The sequence below is a fragment of the Atractosteus spatula genome, chromosome 15, assembly GCF_055471065.1.
Source record: "Atractosteus spatula isolate fAtrSpa1 chromosome 15, fAtrSpa1.hap1, whole genome shotgun sequence".
Classification (NCBI taxonomy): Eukaryota; Metazoa; Chordata; class Actinopteri; order Semionotiformes; family Lepisosteidae; genus Atractosteus; species Atractosteus spatula.
Genome location: NC_142720.1, coordinates 17,912,247 through 17,935,564, shown reverse-complemented (window position 1 = coordinate 17,935,564; position 23,318 = coordinate 17,912,247). Strand labels below are relative to the sequence as shown.

General features: G+C 39.3%; 2 protein-coding genes and 1 non-coding gene across 3 annotated transcripts; 2 read left to right on the top strand and 1 right to left on the bottom strand.

Moving 5' to 3' along the window:
• The first annotated feature begins 9,127 nt into the window (after positions 1–9,127).
• Positions 9,128–9,747, top strand: LOC148820154 (transmembrane protein 229B-like). Its single transcript, XM_088934344.1, has one exon. The coding sequence runs from the start codon at positions 9,215–9,217 to the stop codon at positions 9,659–9,661; it is 447 nt and encodes a 148-aa protein (XP_088790470.1). The 5' UTR covers positions 9,128–9,214; the 3' UTR covers positions 9,662–9,747.
• Positions 9,748–11,555: 1,808 nt separating this feature from the next.
• haao (3-hydroxyanthranilate 3,4-dioxygenase) lies at positions 11,556–18,314 on the bottom strand. The gene is made up of 10 exons (XM_088934343.1): positions 18,031–18,314; positions 17,284–17,362; positions 15,851–15,934; positions 15,502–15,608; positions 15,081–15,170; positions 14,588–14,631; positions 14,208–14,353; positions 13,454–13,522; positions 13,283–13,365; positions 11,556–12,247 (listed from the first exon to the last, which is right to left on the bottom strand). The coding sequence occupies exons 1-10, from the start codon at positions 18,117–18,119 to the stop codon at positions 12,169–12,171; spliced, it is 870 nt and encodes a 289-aa protein (XP_088790469.1). The 5' UTR covers positions 18,120–18,314; the 3' UTR covers positions 11,556–12,168.
• A 4,186-nt stretch (positions 18,315–22,500) lies between these two features.
• On the top strand, positions 22,501–22,594 carry trnai-uau (transfer RNA isoleucine (anticodon UAU)). The gene is made up of 2 exons: positions 22,501–22,538; positions 22,559–22,594. It is a non-coding gene; the product is annotated as a tRNA-Ile (tRNA).
• Positions 22,595–23,318: the final 724 nt, after the last annotated feature.

The following is a 23,318-nucleotide window of genomic DNA, read 5'->3' as shown; positions in this document are numbered from 1 at the left end:
TCGGGAGACAAACTGAGGGCCCCTGTCTGAAACAATATCCTTAGGGATGCCATGCAGTCGGAAGATATGCTGCACAAACAATTCTGCTAGTTCTCGAGCTGTAGGTAAAGATGGTAGGGGAATAAAATGAGCAGATTTGGAGAAACGGTCTACCACTACCATAATAGTCGTGTGTCCATGGCTGGGTGGAAGGTCAGTAATAAAATCTACTGAGAGGTGGGTCCAAGGACGGTCCGGGATGGGTAAGGGTTGAAGAAGGCCCGCTGCCCTCATCCGGGAAGACTTCGTTTGGGAGCAGATAGAGCAGGCCTGGACATATTCCTTGACATCCTTGGCCATAGTTGGCCACCAGAAGTCTCTGGAGATGAAATCCAAGGTACGGTGGAATCCAGGGTGTCCAGCGAAGCGGGAGTCGTGTCCCCATTGTAAAACTGCCGATCTGACGGAATTAGAGACAAATAACTTGTCCTGAGGGCACTGAGGAGGTACCGTCTGCCCTACCAAGGCTCGTCGGACAATTACGTCAATGTCCCATCTTACAGCTGCCAGGAACTTACCAGACGGGATGATGGGTTCTGGAATCAATTCGGCCTCAGGGGGGTCGTGGATCCGTGAAAGGGCGTCTGCTTTGATGTTCTTAGAACCTGGAGTGTAGGTGATCAAGAAATTAAACCTGGGAAAAAAAAAAAAAAGGGACCACCTAGCCTGGTTAGGACAAAGACGTTTGGCCGACTGCAGATACTCCAGGTTTTTATGATCAGTGTAAATTAAAAAAGGGTGCTGAGCACCCTCTAACCAGTGCCTCCATTACTCCAATGCTAGCTTAATGGCCAAGAGCTCACGGTTACCAACGTCATAGTTCATTTGGGCAGGGGATAACTTCTTAGAGAAGAAGGCACAGGGATGAAGAATCTGTTTGTCTCCATGACGTTGGGAGAGAACAGCACCCACACCATGGCCTGAAGCATCCACTTCGACCACAAAAGGCAAAGTTGGGTCAGGGTGTTTTAGGATGGGGGCTGTAGTGAACAGGTGTTTCAGACGCTGAAATGCTTCTTCGGCTTGAGGGGTCCATTTGCCTTGTTTTGGTCCTTTACGGGTCAAAGAGGTTATGGGAGTGACCACCGAGCTGAAGTTTCGAATAAACTTCCTGTAAAAGTTAGCAAAGCCGAGAAATCATTGAATGCGTTTGAGATTCTTGGGAGTGGGCCAATCAGTAATCGCCGAGACTTTACTTGAATCCATTTCCACCCCCTCCGGCGAGATGACGTACCCTAAAAAGTGAATCCTCAAAGCATGGAAGGTACACTTCTCTAGTTTGACATATAGTTTATTCTTAATGAGCCGGGAGAGTACTTCTCTGACATGGAGAACATGATCCTGGAAGGAATCAGAAAAAATTAATATGTCATCTAGATAAACCAAGACAAATCTTTGTAGGAGATCACGAAAGATGTCATTAATAAAAGACTGAAACACTGCTGGAGCATTAACCAAACCAAAGGGCATGACCAAATATTCGTAATGTTCATGGGTTGTCATGAAAGCCGTCTTCCACTCATCCCCCTCCCGAATGCGGATTAGGTTATAGGCTCCTCGTAAATCCAGTTTGGTAAAGATCCTGGCTCCATGCACCGACTCAAGTGCTGCTGGAATTAGAGGCAAAGGGTACCGATTCTTGATTGTGATCTCATTGAGGCCACGATAGTCGATGCAGGGACGGAGCCCACCATCCTTCTTTTCCACAAAAAAAAAAACTGGCACATGCTGGTGAAGTGGATGGACGTATAAGCCCAGCCTTCAGAGAGTCTCGTGTATATAGACTTTCAGGGCCTCAGACTCAGAATTGGAGAGTGGAAAAATACGACCTTTCGGAGGGATAGTACCTGGCAAAAGGTCAATGGCACAATCGTATGGTCGATGAGGGGGGAGGGCCAAGGCCTCCTGCTCATTAAAGGCTTCCTGTAGATCAGAATATTGAGGGGGTATGGTAGGAACCCCTGAAGGGGACGTCGCCATGAGTGCAATCTTCACTGGGAGGCGACAGCAATTTCTAATACATCTGGGTCCCCAAGCTACAATCTCTTTACGGGACCAAGAAATATGTGGGTCATGCTGCTGTAGCCAAGGAAAGCCTAGCACTAGAGGATGTGTTGGGGGTCTCAAGGAGATAAAACCAGATGTCTTCCACATGGGTGGCGCCTATCTGCAGGCTTATAATTTCCGTTTGCCACCTAATAAGTCCTGGAGATACGGGGGAGCCATCAATAGACTGGACACGAAGAGGGGTAGTCACCAGGGTCAAGGGTAGTTTCCAAGCTCGAGCGACAGAGGCGTCTATAAAGTTTCCTGCCGCCCCTGAGTCTATAAAAGCAAGAAGAGGTCTCTTTTCATTACCCCAGAATAGTGTAGAACAAATAAAAAATCCTGAGGAAAGCTGAGGGAATTGAGTATTCTCACTCACCTTAGGATTCTGAGAAGGTGGGCGGCGCCTCAAGGATGAGTATGCAGCAGGGCAGGCCGCTTTAAAGTGTCCAAATTTCCCACAGTACAGGCAGCGACCCTCTCGTTGGCGCCTTTCTCGTTCTTCAGGGGTTAACCGGGTGCGGGCTATTTCCATTGGTTGTTCTGAGTCGGCAGATCTGAAAGGTGATAGCCGAGGAGCCTCTAGTATAGGGGACCGAGATCTCTCAGCACTCCTATGACGAATTCTGAGTTCTAATTGCAATACCTGTGAAATAACCTCCTCCAAGGTATTGCCCAATTGTGGCATATTAACCAGATGGTCCTTAATTTCTTCACTGAGTCCTTGACGGAAAAGAAAAATAAGGACCTCATTGTCCCAGTGAGTCTCTGCTGCTGCTACTCGAAAATCTATAGCATAATCATGTACAGACCGGCGGCCTTGGTGGATGGAGGAGAGGCGGAAGGCAGAGTCTTGGCCAACTACGGGACGACAAAAAACCCCCTTAAATTTTCCTAAAAAAAGATCATAATCCTGAATTTCAGGAGCCCCGCGATCAAGCAGAGCAGTAGCCCATTCCAAAGCGCGGCCGGTTAGCAGCGAAACTATGAAGGCGATCTTGTCCTGAGGAGAAAAAAAAGTTTCCGGATGGAGCCTGAAAACCAGCTCACACTGTGCTAAGAAGCCCCGACATTTCGTAGGGTTGCCGTCAAACCTGTCAGGTGGAGTTAGTGGAAGAGGTCGAGGGGCAGGTGTAGGAGCTGGCAGGGGCGGAGCCGAAGCGGCAGCTCCAGCGTTGCTTCCTCGATTGCCGATGGGCGGCATTGCAGACAGGTGCGCAGAGATCTGTTGGACAGAAGCCTGGAGCTGAAGTAAGGCTTGTCCGTGCTGATCCAAAGCCGAGCGAATCTCCTCTTGCTCCGCTGGGTCCATGTTAAATGGCTCAGTATTCTGTTAAGGGTTCGGTAAGAGGGACCGAACCAGTGAGTGAACCCACTTGCAGGAGTGAACAAAGCCAAGCCGTAATCCAAAAGCAAACCGTAATCGTAGGAACGAGCCGGGAGTCCAGGGGAAGCCAGATATCCGAAAGGGAACGAGTACCGAAGCCGAAGCGTGATCCGAAGTCGTAGTCAGTAGAGCAATCCGATAATCCAGGGGTAGCCAGTGATCCGAAACAGAACGAAAGTAACCAATCCAAGCCGAGATCCGAAAAGCCGAAGTCCAAAGAGAAAAACCGCAAGACGAACACAGAGTAGAAGTAGCGCAACCAGGAAGCTCGAACGGAAAAACCAATACTGAGCAACGAGGTAGGGAAGGACAGGTGTTTAAGTAGGATGAGACGGGGGTGTGGTGGTGAATGGGAAAACTAATAGGTGAACTGATGGATAGGGGCTACGCCTACTTCTGCCTCCTCCGTTGCCGGGAGGCAGGGATCGTAACACTAATGACCTCAAAGACTCAAATGTGTTGTACCATTCAGAAGAAGCAGCCAGACTACACTAATTACATTGCATGAAAAGTTCAAAACTGAAAACAAAAGAGCATTTTTTCAACAGAAATGGAAAACTGAAATTACATTATATTTGATCTTTTAATTTGCTGAAAATACAAATTTATCCATAATAATGAATACAATATTTTTATCCTTTCAAGTGTTGCACAATGCCTTATAATAAACAGAAATAAAATGCCAAAATACAAGAATTAAAAATGTTTCTAAATTAAATGTGCAGTGCTCAGAACTATCTCCTTAGACAGACGACTGGAACAGTTTTATTCATTTATTTGGATAATGATTTTATCCAATGCATTTTACATTTTGTACCCATTTACAGAGCTGAGCATTTTAATGAAGCTAACTGAGTGAAACACCATGCTGAAAGGTACAGATAGGACCCAACCAGGATTTGCATCCACAACCTTAAAGTTACAAGCCCTAACCGCTACTCCGCACTGCTGCCCATGATAAAAACAGAATGATGCAAATGGCTAATATACTCTGCATCCAGGGCAGACTCCTTAGATTATTTCTGCTTTGCAGAACGGGGAGTTGGTGACCTTGTATATTCACTGTTTTCACAAGTGAAGCCATTCTCGGTAATAACGTCAGGGTGTCTCTTCCGCTTCACACTCTATAGTCTTACCCCATTTCCAGACTGAAAACAAAATAAGAATATGTTGTGTCTGATGCTTAAGCTACAAGGTTATTGCATCTACTTTGGAACTGCCTCATTTATGTCTAATATAAGATATTTCAGTACTTGTGGACAACTGTAGTACTGATGATTATTCTTTACCTGACCCCAATCCTTCATATATTACCTACATATATTACTTTTAGTAGCAAGTTAATTCTTAGATCCATTCCTCTGTGATGCTGAAATTCTGAAAGGTTTACACTCGATGTTTGTTAAGCTTTAGTTCTTCACTTAAAAAAAGCAGAATAAAGCCACTTTCAGTTTTTTTTTCACATAAAGATAAAAATGAGGAAGAAGACATTTTAAGTTTCACACTTAAATGTGTGAGGAACAATTGCTCTCCATGCTTTATCGTGGTAAATAATGATCTACCTAACCCAAAATAAGAAATAGGAATGAGCTAATGGCAAATATTTTCATTGATTACAACATTCCTTTTTATTGTGAAATGAAACCAGGATCTCATGTGCAGTGTTCACATCTCCTCAATAATTGTAAAAGAATTTGCACATCAGGTTAAACTTTGCTTAAACAAACAGAGATACAGTACTTTCACCCTAATTACACCTGGCCTGATAAGGAATACCATCCTATCCTTTTCTACTCAGGTGGTTATGAATGGAGATGTCTCTGTCACTCACTGACTCAATTCTAGATTAATAATTAGCTCAGAGAAACATTAATCCCTGATACCTACAGTATACAAAGGACCAAAGTAAGATGCAAAAATACAGAACCCGTCTTCGAGCACTGAAGGCATGGACTTCAAAGAAAAACATGGTGTAATGGGTCCTGGAAAACTCGGTAAATACTTACATTTCTTTAAATGTGCTCTAGATTGTGTATTTTTAATCAGCTTTATCCATTGATTATAAACCTGTAACATTAATGGTTCATGTTGTACAAATGCTTACAGCACCTGATCTCTTCAAAAGAATTGCACTGCCAGAATGCACCCAGACTGAAATGTAAATAAGGGAATTGAATCCCTTCAAATGAAAGTACTTTGGCAGATTTTGAATTAGGTTTGAAAAGTCAGTAATGAAATAAAATTTCTTATCTGAAATGTAGATGTGTTAAAACATTTCCATTTTCATGTAAGATGGCTTCCGTAAGTCTAAGCTAGGGCATGGACCAGAAATAAATTCTGTCAGAAAGGTGAAGCAAGCGAACTTCACCTTCAGTAAGTTTAATTAATAGCCCGATGAATGAAACATTTCGAGGAGTTACATATCATATCAAAAATAAAACCTGGAAAGTTTATGTCAAGGTAGAATCTTTAATACTAAAAAGTAAATGCAACCTGAGAATGCACCATCTTATCAATATCTGATTCTGATTATTAGCTAACATAAGTAATTCTGATTATCTTTATCGGGACCTTTTCTTTGAACCTTTTCTGATCATTTGTAGCCTGACATGCAGGTCAAACTTTTGTCAAGGACAGGTGGTAACAGACAAGTAATAATATTTCTAATGAGGAACAGCACTTTAAAGGCATAATGCAAACTTGTTTTTTATAAGAAATAAATTGGGTCTAGTTGTGAAGAATTGAAGATGGATGGTGGAAAATATCATTCATTAAAGTTAAAAAATATTCCATGATTAAGAATCAAATGGCATTCTGAGTGATTAGAGAGCAGTTTCTAACTCCTGAAGACTTCACACAGTGGAATCAGTAGGATGACTCACTCAAAAGTGGGACAAATGTTTTTTAATAAGAAAAAAAAATTCATAATATAACTAAACTTAACAGCACTGTTTAATTAGGTGCGCAGAGCCCAATGTACAGTATTTTTTATTTTTTTTCGAGCCTTCCTTTGGAGTTATTCAAAAATATTTTTAAAGAGAAGTAGGTGATATGTTTAGAATATAACCATACAATTTATTCAGATTAAATTGTTCTACAGGGACATTATTTTAGAAAAAATATAATACAGAATTCTCATCCAAGTGATATTTTTCTTGCAGAATAAATGTGGTTTTCCTCAAAACTTAAAAACTTGTGTGGCTTAAACACATGGTCTGATGGTGTGGCCTTGAGCCCAGAAGGCCGCCTGTTAATCGCAAAAACCTGCAGAATGAGTGACAGCTGGTCCAAGTCAATCTTAAGCATTTGGAGGGTGTGTGATTCCACTGGAAGGAAAGGAGCTGTTGGGATTGGTTCAGTGTGGAATTAGTCATGCCTCTGGACTAATGAAGAGGCTTACAAAAGCAGCTGGGAAGGAAGGGTTTTAGTCTTCGTTTGGGTTCCAGTTTGGAGGCATTGTGTCTCTCTCTAAACTAGAAAACTGGCTAGGAGGCCTGTGGGTTTCAGGGCTGTTTATGCTTTATTGAGGGACATTGCAGTCTAGTTCTCTAGCATAAGTATGCTTTTAAAATCTAGAAAGATGAGTGGTCTCAGAGTAAAATTGAGAGGGACAGTTAGAGTAAGGAAAAGACAAACCTGGCTATTGCTGTGTCAGGGGTGCAAATATGTTACAGAAAAGGTATCCCTGACCGAGCAGGGCCAGCTGAGAAAATGATGAGGTTAGGAGTGTGTTATGGTGAATACTCAAGTCTAGAAATTGGTGTAACTTGAACTGGGGATTAGTCAGAATATAATTGGATGCTCCATTTCCTGGTGCAAAGAGGGTGTGTGCTGAGCCACAAGGTGTCTATGCTCAGGTGGACAAGGGAAGAGCAGTTGAAGGAAGAAATCTGTTCAGTCTCCCCTGAGAGGTTCAACATGTCAGAATAGTGGAGGGGATCTGAAACAATACACATGAATGGAGACACCACCTTAAATATGAAAAAGTGATATGGTGGAGGAGTAATGGCCAGTATTTTCCCTCCTTGGTATCAAAAACTAACATGAGACTTACAGAAAAGGCTAGTATTTCCATATCAAGCAGTATTCATGGTTAATGAGGGGACCTTTACATCCTTGTATCGGTGTCAACTTACTGTTGTGATGCAGCAAATGGCTTTGTAGCTTAAACAAACAGTTGTGCTGTGATGCATTTCTCACTGCTGAGGTAGTTAATGTAAAAAATCAAGCATCAGAAATGCTTAGGAAACCTAGACCTTTGTTGTGAAGAACCCCAGTGTCTTCAAGTTGTTATTCCAATTGAACTCTTAATCAGTTAGGCTAATTTATGTGCAGCTGATTACTTGATATTTTTCCACTTCCAGGAACTTGGGAGTGGTTAGTACTTAGTGTCAGTCCTGAAACAATTCTATGTAATTGGGCGTAATTCCATCCTGAAATAGAGGAAGTTTTCTTTCATAATATTGACTGAAAAGAGTGAAGAACAAAGTGAAATGTCAAAGATATTCATGTATATTAATTCATTATTGCAAGTCTCCTGATAGAGAAAGTTCCAGCTGCCCTTGGACCACTATGGCAGTGATGTGCTAAATGATTAAAAACATAAAAACTGTATTAATCTTAGACCGTTGTTCTATTGTTCTTGTTCTTAAAGACTATTTGAACTAAAAGTACTTGAGTTCCCAATCTACCAATCACAGGGAATTACCCTCATTTTGATGTTTTCAATGTCTAAATCTGCACATGTCTCAACAAACAAGGCAAGCATGATGCATCACCTATTATTATTTTTATTATTACGTTGCTTTTTTCTTAGCAATGTTACATTGTACTATTTGTATCACAAATATGTAAAGAGACAATGTCTTTAATGTTGATATAAGGTGTTTAATATTTTCTAGGCCATTACTTAACTGCAGAGCTATTCTAATTAGTTCTACTGCCCCACTGCCACACTAAGGATTCAATTGCAGTCTGGAGTGCCTTCTGAGTGGTGTCTGCATGTTCTTCCCATAGCTGTGTGCTGTCTATGAGTGCTCCAGTATCCTCCTACTGTCCAAAACCATACTGTGTGGGTTAATTTCTGCCTCATTCAGGCAAAGTTAGTAGAGATTTACCAAAAAGGACTTGTGACTCTATTAGCTATCAACGGTGCTTCCATTTCTATAAACACAGTCACAAATGTATTTTTTTATCTTTAGTTTTTTCAGACATTTGCTGAAACATATCTTACCATTCAATGTCTCTGAATTTTTAGCATTCAGCTTTTGAATAAAATAATAACTTTAAACAATGAGTCAGCATCCATTCCATAATTTCACAGAACAGGAACTCATAGAATGGGTCTGTAAACATTCACAATGCATCAGTATGATTTCTTAAAGAAAAAAATGTATCAGAAGCTTCATTAATGCTTCCGCATGTCAGTACATTTCTTGCAAAAAAAAGTATTTAATTCTTTTGTTTTACTTCATAGTCAAGATGCAGAGAAATTTTGGAAATACATGAATGTTGAGATGTTGTTTTCAAACACTTCATTGCTTAGTTTTTTATATACAGTGGGGGGGGGGGGGGGGTTACTAAAGAACTCAAGGTACAATGTCTCCTTCCACAGTCTCCATCTTTTCCAGTATTATACTCCTGTATAACATCAACTAATGTGTTGCTTTTCCAGTAAGGTCACCCAATGTAGAAGAGGACTGTAGCAAGACGGAGAGGCTTGCTGATTTCCAGCCCCTGGGGATGTTTTTCCGCTGGTACCTGTATGGCCTGCATGGCTATTTCTGTGAGGTGACATTCACAGCAGCCTCAGACTTCAAGCTGAATCGCACTTGGAAGCTCATGGGTCACAGCAGCATCTGGGCATTCTTTATTTATGCCACATCTATCCTGCTGATCGAGAGGATGTACCTGCGATTACGACCGCACTACACCAAGTTTAAGAGGGCCGTCATCTACACCCTGTGGATATACCTGTGGGAGTTCAGCACAGGGTTCATCCTGCGCTATTTCAATGCCTGTCCCTGGGACTACTCTTCCTTCAATTATAATGTCATGGGGTTGGTGACGATGGAATATGCCATCTACTGGTTCCTGGGGTCCATCATTGCTGAGCAGGTAGTCATAAAGACCACTATGAAGCTGGGGCTTGACAACAAGCTGAATAACATTCTCAGCAGAAATTTATAGGCATTCTTGTTATGGTCGGCTGCTTTTCTGCAGTCAAAAGTGAATTAAATTAAATATTGGATTGCATAAATCTTAGGCTCTCTTGAGTAAAAATCAGAAAGTACCCCGACAAAGCAAATCCATCTTCATGTAGTACTGGGGAAGTAAATTGAGTTCTCAAAACATAACTTGGAACGAACTGTCACCTTCAGCTTTTCAAATGAGTTTCCAAGCCTTGTCTAGTTTCACTAGCCTGAAAAAAGCCTTAAAATTGTATTTTATTTTAAATTTTATTACCTTTAGCTTTATTTTAATAAACAACCAGCTAATTAATCAACCATGTAAACTTTGCCTTATAGCATAGTTAAAACAAGAATATTATTGTAGCTCTTAAGGGTGCTTGAGTGAGTTCAGAAGAACAAGGAAATAGCTTTGCACGTAAAAGGAAACAGCTCTGCTATTAGGAAAGGAAGTGTCAGTCCACAGCCTCACCATGCTGTATGGTACATACCACACAGGAAGAGCAGAGCCCTTCAGATTCGCAAGACAAGTACTGTATGCACTAGATCCTTCTCCTCTCGTAAGAACATGAAGTATATAAAGAAGACAGAGACCTTTAGGCCCATCTAAAGTGCCCTCTAAAGTTCACAGGATGGACACAACACTTTTATGAGTGCCTAAGTACCTAACATCATCTGACCAACAAGAGAAACCTGTCAATTTTATTGTACCATTACTTTTGTATCTTCAAAATAATTTACTTGTCTCAAAGGGAAAGAACTGATTTACTTAGGTGTTGTACTTACCAGTCACACTTTTTCACAAGAAGTGATTATTATTAGAGTTTACAGTGAGAAGCCCAGACAAATATCCAGTTAATTCTACAAGAAAGATAGTTCACCATTCCAATACTTTTGGGGGGCACTGTCGATATTTTGGTTCCTAGTATATAATCGATCTGAAAATATGAGTCAGATATGTTTTGAAAGATGCCAGGGTATCAGCTTCAATGTGGCTGGTTAGCTTGTTGCTACAACCAAAATTGTATAGTTTTGCTTTTTTAGTCATAAAAGCACCATCCCCTCAAGTTTCCATTTGTGTTTTCTTGCTCTTATTTCCATACTGATTTTAAATAAGTCTGTAGCTTTAACTTTGTCAATACCATTGAGGATGTCGAAAAAATGAATTATGTGTGGTCTTATTTATCCATTGTAAAGTTTTAACATCTCTTGATTTAGATGCTTCTCTGTACTGTATATCTTAACTCTATATCCCGTGATTCTGTTGGCTATTTTTGTTGCTTTCTCACTTTGTCTATAAGACTTAAATAATATGAACATGAACATCTAATTTCTCTCAATTTGCTTCTTCAAGTTCTTCAAGTGTTTCTTGTTTCATATTTGTAGTTTTTTTTGCTGCTTCCATTATTCTCAAAGCATGAGCAGGGTCATGCTAAATATACTTTGTGCCCAAGAATCTCCAGTTGGTCAAATCATGCAAACTGTCACAATACAATGAACAGTTCACTCACAGCTTGGATTTCATCATGCCTGAATGCTAATTCAGTCCTCTATAACTGACACTTTAATGTGGAGTTATTGTCCACATTATTTTTACTGAGCCTTTTCATACTTAGGGATATAGGAGCTTTTAAAAGCATAAATGCAACCAATGTAGCTTCAATAGCAGCAGTGTAGCTCACAGAAATGTTTGCTGTAACAACTCTACTTCTCTATAACATTCTGAGTAAAGGTTAAAAAAAATAATAGTGATCAATAAAATTTGGATACCCACCCCTACAATGTATTGCACTGGATGAAGCCATCAGTTCTTGACTGTTTTACAAGACAAATATGTCTTTTTTATCACATACTGTACTTGCAGATTCCGTCAGAAAACCAGCCCTTAAGAAAGATTTGACTTTGATCTTTATAACTTACTTTAATGTAGCATTGTAGAATTATTTTCGAATTAAATAAACGTATTTCTTTATAATTCATGCTGACACTATCACCTTCATAAAATATGCCCATTTTACAATTGAGCAGTAATTTCACATTGTTCAAATAGAAGGCTGTAATCACATAGAGGCGCAACAGCTCTCAGACAACACACAATATAGGGGAACTGGAGGAGAGATACATCCCTCTCTTACATCAGCGCAAGCCTGAAGGTGCCCAGGAGGGCTCAGGAAGAGTCAGCTGTGTACCACTGCCTCAGGAATCCTGGTCAGACTTTGCTGGTAACGTGATCCAGACTCCATTGTGTGTTGGACAACATTTTTTAAATGAGAAACTAACAAAGCCTAAAAAGTAAAAAGTACTCGGTAAAAAGTTTGTGGAACTTCACATAATTTGAAACGGCAATTATGGAAATATAAACCAATTCATTTTTTGGGGATGAAATCAAAAGTGTTTAGCATCTAGAAAAAAAATTAGCAGCAATGATACTAGATTAATGAACTCAATACTGTCTGGTGAACTGGATTAGTGAACTCAACACTGGTGTTTTTGTAAGTAGTTACAGATTTATGAAAAAGATTTCTTTCTTTCTGGATCTTGCACGACGTACAGAGCTATGCATCCTTCATTTCTTTTCCACCGATACCTATAAATACAAAAACAGTGATTATTAAAATGAGAGTTGGAAAAAAGATGCTGAATGGTGCTTGAGCTGTGAACCAAAATATTTTCAGGTGTAATTTTAAAATCACATAAATTAGAATGACAGACCTGGAGAAACAGCTCAGATCCCCCCCAGTATATTGTAACCAGCACCTTGAGACCAGACATCGTGCTGGCGTCAGAGATCACCAAACAAGTTATCTTACTAGAGCTTACTGTCCCTTGGGAACTGTTTGGAGGAAGCCTTTGAAAGGAAACTCATCAAATACAAGGGGCAAGTTAGCGACAGTCACAGCAGGGACTGCAAAGCACGGTTCATGCTTGCTGAGGTCAGATGCAAAGGTTTTACAGCTCGATCACCGTTTACAGCACTCAGTGCACTGGGCATTGTGGGGGAGAGGAGGAGAGAAGCCACCCACAAAATGACCAAAGCATTGTAATGAGACCCAAGACGACTCTGGCTTAAGAGAGGAGATTCACGGGGATTATTTTAGTGCCACCTAGACACAAGACGAGGTCTGATCAGCCTCAGCCGGGTTACCTGGTGGAAGAAAACCCCAACCACCCGACAAACCCAGGAGCGTCACTGATGATGTGTCTAGGAGCATCAGTAGATCTACTGATTCTGATTCATTTGGGTTAGTCTAATTTTAATAGAAATCTGGAACAGACATCTTTATAAAATTTTATACCTACTCCAATACTGAATTCAGTATGAGAAAGATGCAGACTGACTGATGCCCATTCTACCCTGGTGGCGCACTGAAATGAATATACTGCTGATCTAGTTACCCAGGCTTTAACCTGTAACATCTGGGCCACAGGGCCCAAATTTAAAGTCACAGTGGTGATTACTACTCTTGGTAGCCAGAGAAAATATCCTAATATCCTCATTCTTCAATAGTGAGATTGTGGGAGAATACTGTATGGAATTTAATTAGCCATTTTCCCAATCACTCTTTAAGGACACTTGGCCTTGGTCTGTCACCCCCATTCCCTTCCTCTCTCATTCACTCACTCGGACTGTCCTGGAATAAGCAGGCTGTCTTCTGGTGACAGGGAGAAAGCTTGATCATTCAGCGTCACTTGCGATGTTCCTTCCTGCAGAAAAAACAAAACGAAGACCAGTGTAGTTGGCACGCTTCCATTACTGGGTGGAGTTCCTCTTTGCTTCTAAAGACCCACTTACCAGTTGCCAAATCCATATATCAGCGTAGAGTTTGCATCCCTCACTTTCCCCTGCCCCATATAACACCGTCTGTTAGAAATAATAAAGAGAAATTAACAGGAATACTAAGTGCTTTCATGTAGTGCCTTAGGGGACCCAAGCACATAGCCATTATGCAACTAATACACACAACTACTAACACTACCACTGGGTCCACACTGGGACTCAGACCATTATCCTTCTCCTGCCTGCTTTATTATATCCTACATTCACTGTGTTTATACAGCATTAAAAAATAAATACTACCTTCACATCCCTTTACTCTTTTTACTCAGGCATGACTCACAAAGAGTTTTCAGCATCTAAATATAATTCAAATATTATATATTTATTAGCATAAAGATAAGGTATATTAGGGCCTACTTTATCTATGCATTCAAGTCCAAATTCAAAACCAAATGTCTCTGATGGACACATAAATAACAACACAGCAAAATTAATGAGGAAACACATTTTAGACTGGTTTTCCTGTGAAAGCAAAATTACCTTCCTAGGTTATTCTCACAAAATGGATTCAATTTTTAGCTAATGCATCTTTCTGCTGCATCTTCATAATCCTCAGAAGGTTGTTTTTTCTTGGTTTCAAGTTGACCATCTGTATACTTTCTTACTGACTGGTCTCAGCAGTGCCAAAAGTCAAAGTCATACAATTGTATGGCATCACTGTGAGGAATTATGGTTTGGTCCATTGCTGTACAGAGTGCAGAGAGAGTACCTCTGTTTCAAACTGTGCACCAAACATGTCGAGATTACGGCCCTTGGCCAGATCCTGCCTGTGCTTGTTAATCCAATCCTTGAAGGAAAAGGGAGTCATCACGTGGGTGGTGTTGAAATGAAATGGAGGCTGTTTCAGCAGTTCCTCTGTGAAGCACACCACAAATCAAACATCCACAGTCAACAATCCGTCACACAAAATGACTTGTGATGGTGTGTGGACTAGAACAAAACAGATGTATTAATTAGCACTATGCTATTAATGATGTATTCTCTTATGTATTGAGCTACATTAGTTTTTCCTGGGGCATGAAACTCACAAGATATATTTATTTCAGTAGCCTGTATAATACAAATAAATGCAGGAATTAGTAAAAGCACCTGGTTTAGGTTTGCCGGTTCTGTGCTGCTCAGAGTTTAAAAACCTTTAAGACAAAACAATAAGATTATTACTCACGACATGTGAGCATGGTTATGCAGATTATATGCATTCAATAAAGAAAAGAACTGTAGATCTTATCTGTAGATATGTAGATATTATCTCATTTTTCAGACACTGAAAAAAGATCTGGTGATCCATCCCAAATTTAAAATACACCCTGTAATGCTTCACATTGTTTAATCCCCAACTGTGAGCACATACAAACACATCAAAATCAGTTCAGTGGTAAATGCAGTAAAAATAAGGGAATGGTTCCAGCTTCTAATAATTACAATATATAAATTGCAGTCCTACAGTCGGTAAGAGACAGTCAATATTATTGTTGGATGATTCTTAGTCCTGTGTATCAGTGAGAGTAGCTCAGGCTGCAGCACAGTTAACACATGCTGTGCTCAATTAATACAGTTTATATCCAGAAGAAACATCTCTTACTCTTGGATGATTGGCACCAACTGGGTTCCCAGGTTTTCACAGTAGAACCACCTCTCAAAGAGCACATCTGTGGTGTTCTCAATGTAATACCTAATAAATCACAAAGCGATGTAGTCACCCGTACATTCGCTAGTACTAAAAAAGCTTTGTGTCTGTACTCTTCAAGCATTAGCGCAATCTTTCCCAAAAAGAAAAGTCAGGAAAATCTCAGGTGTGATTATAATCCTGTGGTTGTGGTAAGAAGCTTGACACAGTTCGGTTGAACACAACACAGCCACAGTTAGGATTGACTGCTGTTGTAAGCGTTAATTTGTTGAGCACACCTTTACTGCCCTCTGGTGGAAAGAATCCCATTGGACAGATTATCACAGCTGCTGGAGCTGAGTCTGCCTGCAGAATGCTGCCTGAGGGGTCAGTGTACCTCAGACCATCGGTCTCTGACGGGAGCCTCCTCCTCTCCACCACCAGTCCCACAGTGTTGGCCTGCCTCTGTGGGGAGTGAGGGATTCGTGCGGGCAGCAGGAACATCTGCACACAACAGGCAACAATGACTGGACCTGCCATATCTTCACGTCTGCAGCAAAAAATGGAACTCCCTTTCGGGTGAAAGGCTTATTCACATCCTGCCACTATAACTGCAGTGAACAAACGTGATTCAACGTAGAATTTCACAATGACAGATGGAAGGACTGTGATTTGGAATCTGGAGGATTAATTACACTAATAAATACTGCATGCTCAGCTCCTGAGGACATCTGATTGAGACTCACCTCCCCTTCTCGAATGTGCACGTCCTTGTGTTTCCCATTTTCAGTCACCTTCAGACACATGTCCCCTTGGAGCTGGTAAAATAGCTGCAGCACAGAAATCGGAGTTGAGATGTTTGCTTAGACCACAAAATGAAGTCACTTTCACCTTTTCCATGATAAGCAGAAGGATAATTCTACTCTGAGCAGACAAAAGTAATAAACATAATGAGAAACAAAAAGAATATTCCTAATGTATTATGGAATTTCCCCCTTCAACATATTTCATTGTATTCAGTAATTACCTGGAGTGGGGGGTAATGTGAAGAGAAAAGTGTTTTTCAATGACGCTTGGTCTACTACACTTGCACAAACCTCCCTTTGTCAATAACAAAATGTTTGGATGCTATAGACATTTCCAATTTTGTTGCTCAGAGGAAAAGAGACACCACAGCTGGTTTGAATTTGAGCACGAAGTGGCAGTGCCGAGTTGAACTGCACAATCAGACAGCTGCATGGATTAATGGTTAGAGCTCTGGCCTCTCGACTGGAGGGTTGCAGGTCCAAATCCAGAGTGGGAAACTGTTACTGTATTATAGAGCAAGGTACTTGTCTCAAATTGCTCCAGTGAATGTGCTGCTCCAGGTTGTAAATGTGAATTTGTTCTCAATTTACTTGATAATGTAAAGGAATAAAAAAAAAAACAAGAAGCACTAGGAATTTAGGAAGTAGGATCCTATAAGCAATTGACATTTTATTGGCATACTGTGGGTTTATAAACAGGCCAGTTCACTGTCCTGAAGATGAAATAAATTAAGTGCTTACCAATCATTCACCAAAAACGCCTCAGAAAAGAGGAGCATGACAATGTTCAAAACTTCTGAAAATTTTTCTTGTGTCCTCAGAATACTCAGAAATGTGTCAGAACACTGTATCAGCTACTGCATGTACAATTGCCACCACTGAGACAAATTACCCACATAGATATCGCAGAATTGCTTAAGGTCAATTTACGGCATCCACACGATAGTGACCTTTAGCTGATAATATGGGTATGAAGTCTTCTAGCTCAGCTTAATACTTTATCACAAAGTTATACATCAAACACACCAAAGAAAAAAAATTAATACTAGGGCTCCAGTTCACATACAGTCATACTCACAGGTATGGGTAAGTAATCCCTTTTTTACATTAAACAATTTGTATTTGTATTACTTACGTTAAAGAAACTTCTTTGCTTGTTTAATGACTGAGAGATCAAAATTTCTTGAAAAAAACAATTTTGATTTTTTTTAAATGAAATGTGTTTAATAATGTTAAAAGACACAACAGAAGCTGCACAATTATTAAAGTAAAAGCTGTTTATGAGTGACTCTCTAGGGAAAGAATTGACATTATTAATGAAGTCTGTCCATCCATCAGGCAACAAATTTCACACTGAGAATCAGGTTTCTCACCTCTTCTCCTTCTTCAATGTGATAGTCCTTCCTTGTGTTTGGGCCTCCTACAAACATGATGTTCAACTGGGAAAAGTGCCTGCATGTAGAAAGAAGTGTATACATACTGTATATTATACATACAGTACAGTTACTTTGATTTCATGTAATGAATGATTTTCATGGATAATGTGTAAATTCGAAAGAAACACAAACTATGATGTACAAAAAAAAAATTATTTAGCAAAAAACTGAAACCCGGCATCAAATAGTATACTGTACATAGTGTAGATCGGGTTCACAGCACCGTTTGTGATAAATTAAATAGAAAACATAAAATTAAAGATTTAATCCCCCAAAAGAGTATCATGCCAACTGTAACGTTACTTGACAGATACCCTAAAGTTAAAGATAAGCGAATCAGGATCAGCGATAGGCGTTTCCTGTAGTTTAATCACTTGTTAATTTGGTGTTCACTGCACATAATACAGCCGCACTGACTGGGTGTCACGTTGGTATGAATGTACAAGCCACTAAGATTTGCGTAGAACCATAACAACTGCAGTTGCAGTGTGTCAACGCAAAATTCTCAACTTAAGGGCAAAAAGAAAATCGTTGCCTGAATATGAGAAAAAAAATCACTTGTGTATCTCCTGTTGTTACATTATCTGCCCACACAAAATCATGAAGTTTTTGTTCCTTTGGCAGTTTCACCCTCTGGGGATACAAGCTGGGCACCTTCTCAAAGTACAGAAAGTTCTTACTCACATCAGTTTGTTGCACACAGGTGGAACGAAAGCTTCTTTGTTTTGTTCAATCCATTTTTGAACATTGACAAGCAGCGTTTCTGTCTCCATGAGTATATGTTTAACTCTATATTTTTAAGTACAGTGAATTTGAATTACAGCAGTGCACAAAATTCCCCTAAGAACTAAAACTGTATCTTTGGTCTTCTCAAAAGTTTTGATAAATTCAAAAACACGGAATGAACGTCTACACTACAGCTGGGTATAAAGTACCATCGATTTACCAATACAGAACAGGAATTTCAAGTCGGAACGAGGGAGGAGTTTGGTTTTTCACTGTTTCGGAGGAAAGGTTAAATTCCATTTTTTTTTTCCTCAGGAAATTTTTAAACGGAATTATGGGCAGCAACGTAGAGCAAAGAGGCAAACAGTTCATTTCTGCAATAATTTAGACCCCTTCGTTTTTCGCTTTGGCTTAATTATTTAATTCAATAGATAACAGTTACCCTTGCGATTTAGAAGGACGTAAAACATCCAACTTTTGCAAAGCCCAGTTCATATTGTTAAATTTCCACTTAAATCAACATGTATTTATGACGTATGACGTACAATACACCGCCCACCACCACCCACTCTTACTTTCTTTATAACCCCAGGTTTCTAAGAATAATGCAGTACAATCTGAAATTTTACCGAGCTCAATAATATACTTGTACTGTATATGACAGTTTTAAAACTGTATTTAGAAGCATTTGTAGTTAAGACAGTTAAAGTCAGTGAATACTGTGTGGTTAAAACGTTTTTTAACCCTCTTGAGCCACTTAGTCATACGACCTTGTCCATTGTGCAATCTTGACGCACACTTCTACAATCAACAACTAGAGAGTAAAGACCAGTTTGTGTGACTCACCCCAGTTCCCCTTTCTTTTAGTTACTTCGTTAGGACTAAACGAAACAGGGAAGACAGTGTGTAACCAGAAAGACGAGAGGAAATTTCACAGGGGGTTCCTCAATAAAGTATTTTTCATTAAAAAAAGCACACGAATGTCTTACATTTCACCAAACATGCGGTCTGCGAAAGTGCTTAACATAATACTTGATATGCTTAATGTCATCCTTTGCATGTACTTCTTGGTTAATTGCTGACCGATTAGTTTTTTTCCCTATGTTAAAATAAATACTTAGAAGCACCTATTACTTATTTAAACCATAGGTGTAAACCATAGACTGTAGGTAGAATAAGTATATTCTGTAGTTCGAAATTAGAATACAGTAATTTGGAAAGAATCATCATCTTATTTTATGGATTACTTTACCTACAACAGCAATATTACTGACGCTGCTTTTACATTTATATATGTTTGGATATAATAAGTGGTGTTTTTCAATATTTATAAAGTACTCATTCTTGTGGTATAGACATCTACTGTGTATTTGTTCCTGTGTTGTAACTTAAAAGACGACTGACTTTATTACCTGATACTTGAAATGGGCCGCAAAACACTTTAATTGATAATAAGAACAATATTTCGTTTATATGTATAAAACTATTTTAATTTGAGATAAAGTAATGATCTAGTGAAGCTAGTGACACACCACCGAAACAAGAAAGATGGTTTAAAGAAATCAAAAAAGAAAATAATGAAGAAGGTCTTTCCTCAATGTCAATGCAAAGAAGAGACAAATGTTCATAGATGTTGCAGCTAGTTAAGATTATTCTTTACCATGGACTGGGGTTTCACTGCTGTTATGAGGACCCCCAGATTTGTCCTGGCCAAATTTCCCCCTGGACTTTACAAGTCGTGGCCTCTTAATAATCCCCATCTATACATTGCTTTTATTACTCTGTTCTTCACCCCACTGACAGCTGATGTGTTGTGACCATACTGATGTACTCTTGCTACATCACATCATCCAGGTAGGGGTACATCCATTGACAGTGGTGGAAGGGAGTCCCCATTACCTCTAAAGCTATAAAAGTAATTTGCTTTACTGATATTAAGATATGGATATAACAGAACTTCATGAAGCTGAACTGTGACAAGACTGAAGTTATGCTCAGTGACATCCAACATCATCTTTGCTAAGGTAATGACTTCAGGGGTGTAGTTGCTGATGAAGTAATTTAACCCTTGATGGGCATTAGTAATCTTGGTGTTAATTATGGGGCAGTTTCTTCTAAAGGACGGAGCAGATTTCAATTCTGTCCAGAATTCTGTGGCTTGTACGCCAGCTCAAGGCACTGTGTTCTCATCACAATATAACCCTGTCATCTGTGAACTCTGCATTGACACACAGTGGAATTTAGAAGGTATTTTAATGTTTTCCTGTTCATGTACAGTACAAGGCAATGAATAGCCTAGCTCCAGTTTGTTGTAAAAGCTTACTTTGTGAGTATAGTCCAGCTGTTAATTTGAGATCTGTTGATTTAGGTTTTCTTACTGTTCCAGAGACTGGGCTGCACACAGTGAGATAAAGGACCTGTGCTGCTCCAGGTGCAGTATTATATAATAAAATCCACTTCTCAGACTCATTAGTTGGCTCTATCAACATTTTTAAATCTCTGCGAATGACCTTTCTTTTCATTAAAGCATTGAATTGTTTTATTTTTAGTTTTAACCTTGATTTTACTAGACCAATTTACTGTGCTTTTCTTTTTTACTACTGTTCGAACACTATGGATTTCTTGAAAACGCCTCTTTAATAAAATGATGATGATGTTTATAAGTGCTTCAACATGTTGTGCATGATATTTATCCACAAACACTCATTCTGCTGTCTTTTCCTGAATAGTAAAGTCTAGGCTTTGACTTACTCGCATGCTAGCATTATTTAAAATGTCAGTGCGGCTGCATACTGAATAAATACAGTATGTAACAATTAATAATTGGAAGCCAAGGTTGTGAAATTTGAAAACACAGTGACCTTGAAGGTATTATTGACAAGGTCTGGGCCGATAAGATGGTGAAAGTAGGACAGACTGTCACAGCTTGCCTTTGAGAGCTCTGGAACCTTGAAATGAGGCCGGCATACTGTATACTCCTCCTTTTAAGCTTCACTTAGTGTTATTTTTCTTTTAATAATAATCTTAAATAAGTTACTAAACATATTTTTTCGAAGTTAAACGGTAGACATCAAATGAAACCAAAATCATTGATTATAGCAGAACTCCCTATTGGTGGTCAGATTGATTCAATTATTTGTTGGCTGTGTTAAGTACCTGTGCTGAAACAGAGGCGAAGGTTTTCTGTCCTGAAGAGGGTTCGTGACATATCACAAACAAGGAATGGACTAAAAACGTAGCACACATAAACAGACACATAACACACAGAAGAGATACTGTATTAGCATCTATGAAACAACATTACCACAGTATTCCAAACAGCACAATTTAAAATGGACTAAACGTTATATGTCTTTTAATATGTAATTGAATCACTTAAATGAAGATACAAGAATGCACCGATGTTACACAAATCCCTTCTATCATATTTAGAACAGATTACATTTATTATATTTAAATAAGACTGCATTCAAGTAGCTTAAAGACTCAAACAGATTCTGGAAATGTGGCACAGATAAATTCCTCTACGTAATATCCATGCAATTATAATTTTAATAAGTACGGAAAATAACGCTTATTTGCTCTGCACCCGATCAAACCGATGATCTTTACTACTACAGTACTGTAATTTTAAAACACGACGATAGCTGTTGTTTTTAAAGGATACGAGTGTGTGCGGCGTCTGCTGGCGAAGTGCTGTAACTGCAGTTTTGAAGCTTCTAACCTTAAATAAGAGATCAGTAATTTAGGGTTTTTCTTGTGTTTGTAAATGTACGGAACAGGGAAATACATATTCATTTTAATCTCTTTCAAGGGAAATCATGTAGAGTTAACGTGACAGCATTTCAGCTCTTGAGGGAAAACGGTGCTTGGAGCTCAGTTTGAGACGGCCCAGCGCTTGGCAGCCTTTTTTCATCTTCAAGAAAATTCGTATTGGGCATTTTAAATATGTATAATGCGCCGGTGCAGTTATCTGTGGTACATGTTGATGATTGCTATCTGTACTATGTATTCTCGCAATACCGTACTAAGGGTTATAACGGCTAATGGGATGAGGATTATGAAATGATATTTTTCATGCGCAAAGGTTAGATAGCAACGAAAGCAATACGAGTTGCAATTTTATGACTTTTTCAAATATTTAATAGACAACATTCTGGTCGCGGAAACGACATTTTAAAAGTTATTTTGTGGGTTATAGTATACAGTCATAACGAAGTTGAATGTTTTAAGTAGTTGTTTACGGCCGTAACGGGGCTTGTTTATAAAACAGTTGCCTGGTGGGCTTTTAGAGCTCTACCGTATTTCACAGAGATCCAAAACATGAAACAGTGATGCTTAAAGAAAAATACAAGACAAATTTGAACGCATAGCGACCTGTCGCTCGAGTACAGGCTATGTTGTCTTCTGCTGCACGATACTATTGGAGCTCCAGTGGCGCAATCGGTTAGCGCGCGGTACTTATATAGCAGTACAAAGCAGAGCAATGCCGAGGTTGTGAGTTCGAGCCTCACCTGGAGCAGGTCTTTTTTTTATACACATGCATTTTAAAAGAGCTTTGTAGCTAGAATCTCTGACTTGTCTCCAAGTATTTTTAAAAAGTGGTGAATTGTTTGCAATCATGTTTTTCTGTTTCGCCGATAAACCGAGTATTAATCACGAATACTATTTTAAAGTCCCCTAAATAATCCAAACATTCCAGAGGGATAATGCTGAGAAAATATTCCAACGACAATTTAAAAAAGGCAAATTAGGGAATGATACTAAATAGGAGAAATTCATGCCTTTATTTCATAATGTAAATAGCAACATAACAGTAAGACATTGTCAAAAAAATCGTATTTACTACACTACAAGGTTTAAGAACTCTTATTTTGTATAAGTAGGTAGCTATGTCAGCATACCCGAAGAAAAATCCACAGCCGAAACGTTGTTTCTTTTCTTCTCTTTTCAGCATGAAATAAACATTTATTCGTTCCTTATTTTGTATAACCCCATCATTTCACACTTATTGTGAAGTCCGCTATACAAAAATTAAATTCAACTCAACTCAAAATATTTACTTGAAATACAAAATCTAGCTTCCTCTGCCACGAATGAAATTTGTTACATTATACAGACAACACTCTGGGGCTGAACCCTCTAGTTACAACTGCTCTCAATACTCCAGTCCATTAAGGGTGTTGTGAGGGCCGTTTGATTGCTTGCTGATTTCTCAACAATGCCACAGTTAATACAAGTTCTGT

What these genes read in the sequence shown, in the direction of transcription:
- LOC148820154 (XM_088934344.1), top strand. Translation starts at nt 9,215, where the DNA reads ATGTTTTTCCGCTGGTACCTGTATGGCCTGCATGGCTATTTCTGTGAG.
- haao (XM_088934343.1), bottom strand. Translation starts at nt 18,119, where the DNA reads ATGGAGACAGAAACGCTGCTTGTCAATGTTCAAAAATGGATTGAACAA. An exon ending in AACCGGCAAACCTAAACCAG is followed by an intron (nt 14,354 to 14,587) that starts GTGCTTTTACTA and finishes TGTGCTTCACAG; the next exon opens with AGGAACTGCTGAAACAGCCT. An exon ending in GTGCACAGTTTGAAACAGAG is followed by an intron (nt 13,523 to 14,207) that starts GTACTCTCTCTG and finishes TATTTCTAACAG; the next exon opens with ACGGTGTTATATGGGGCAGG.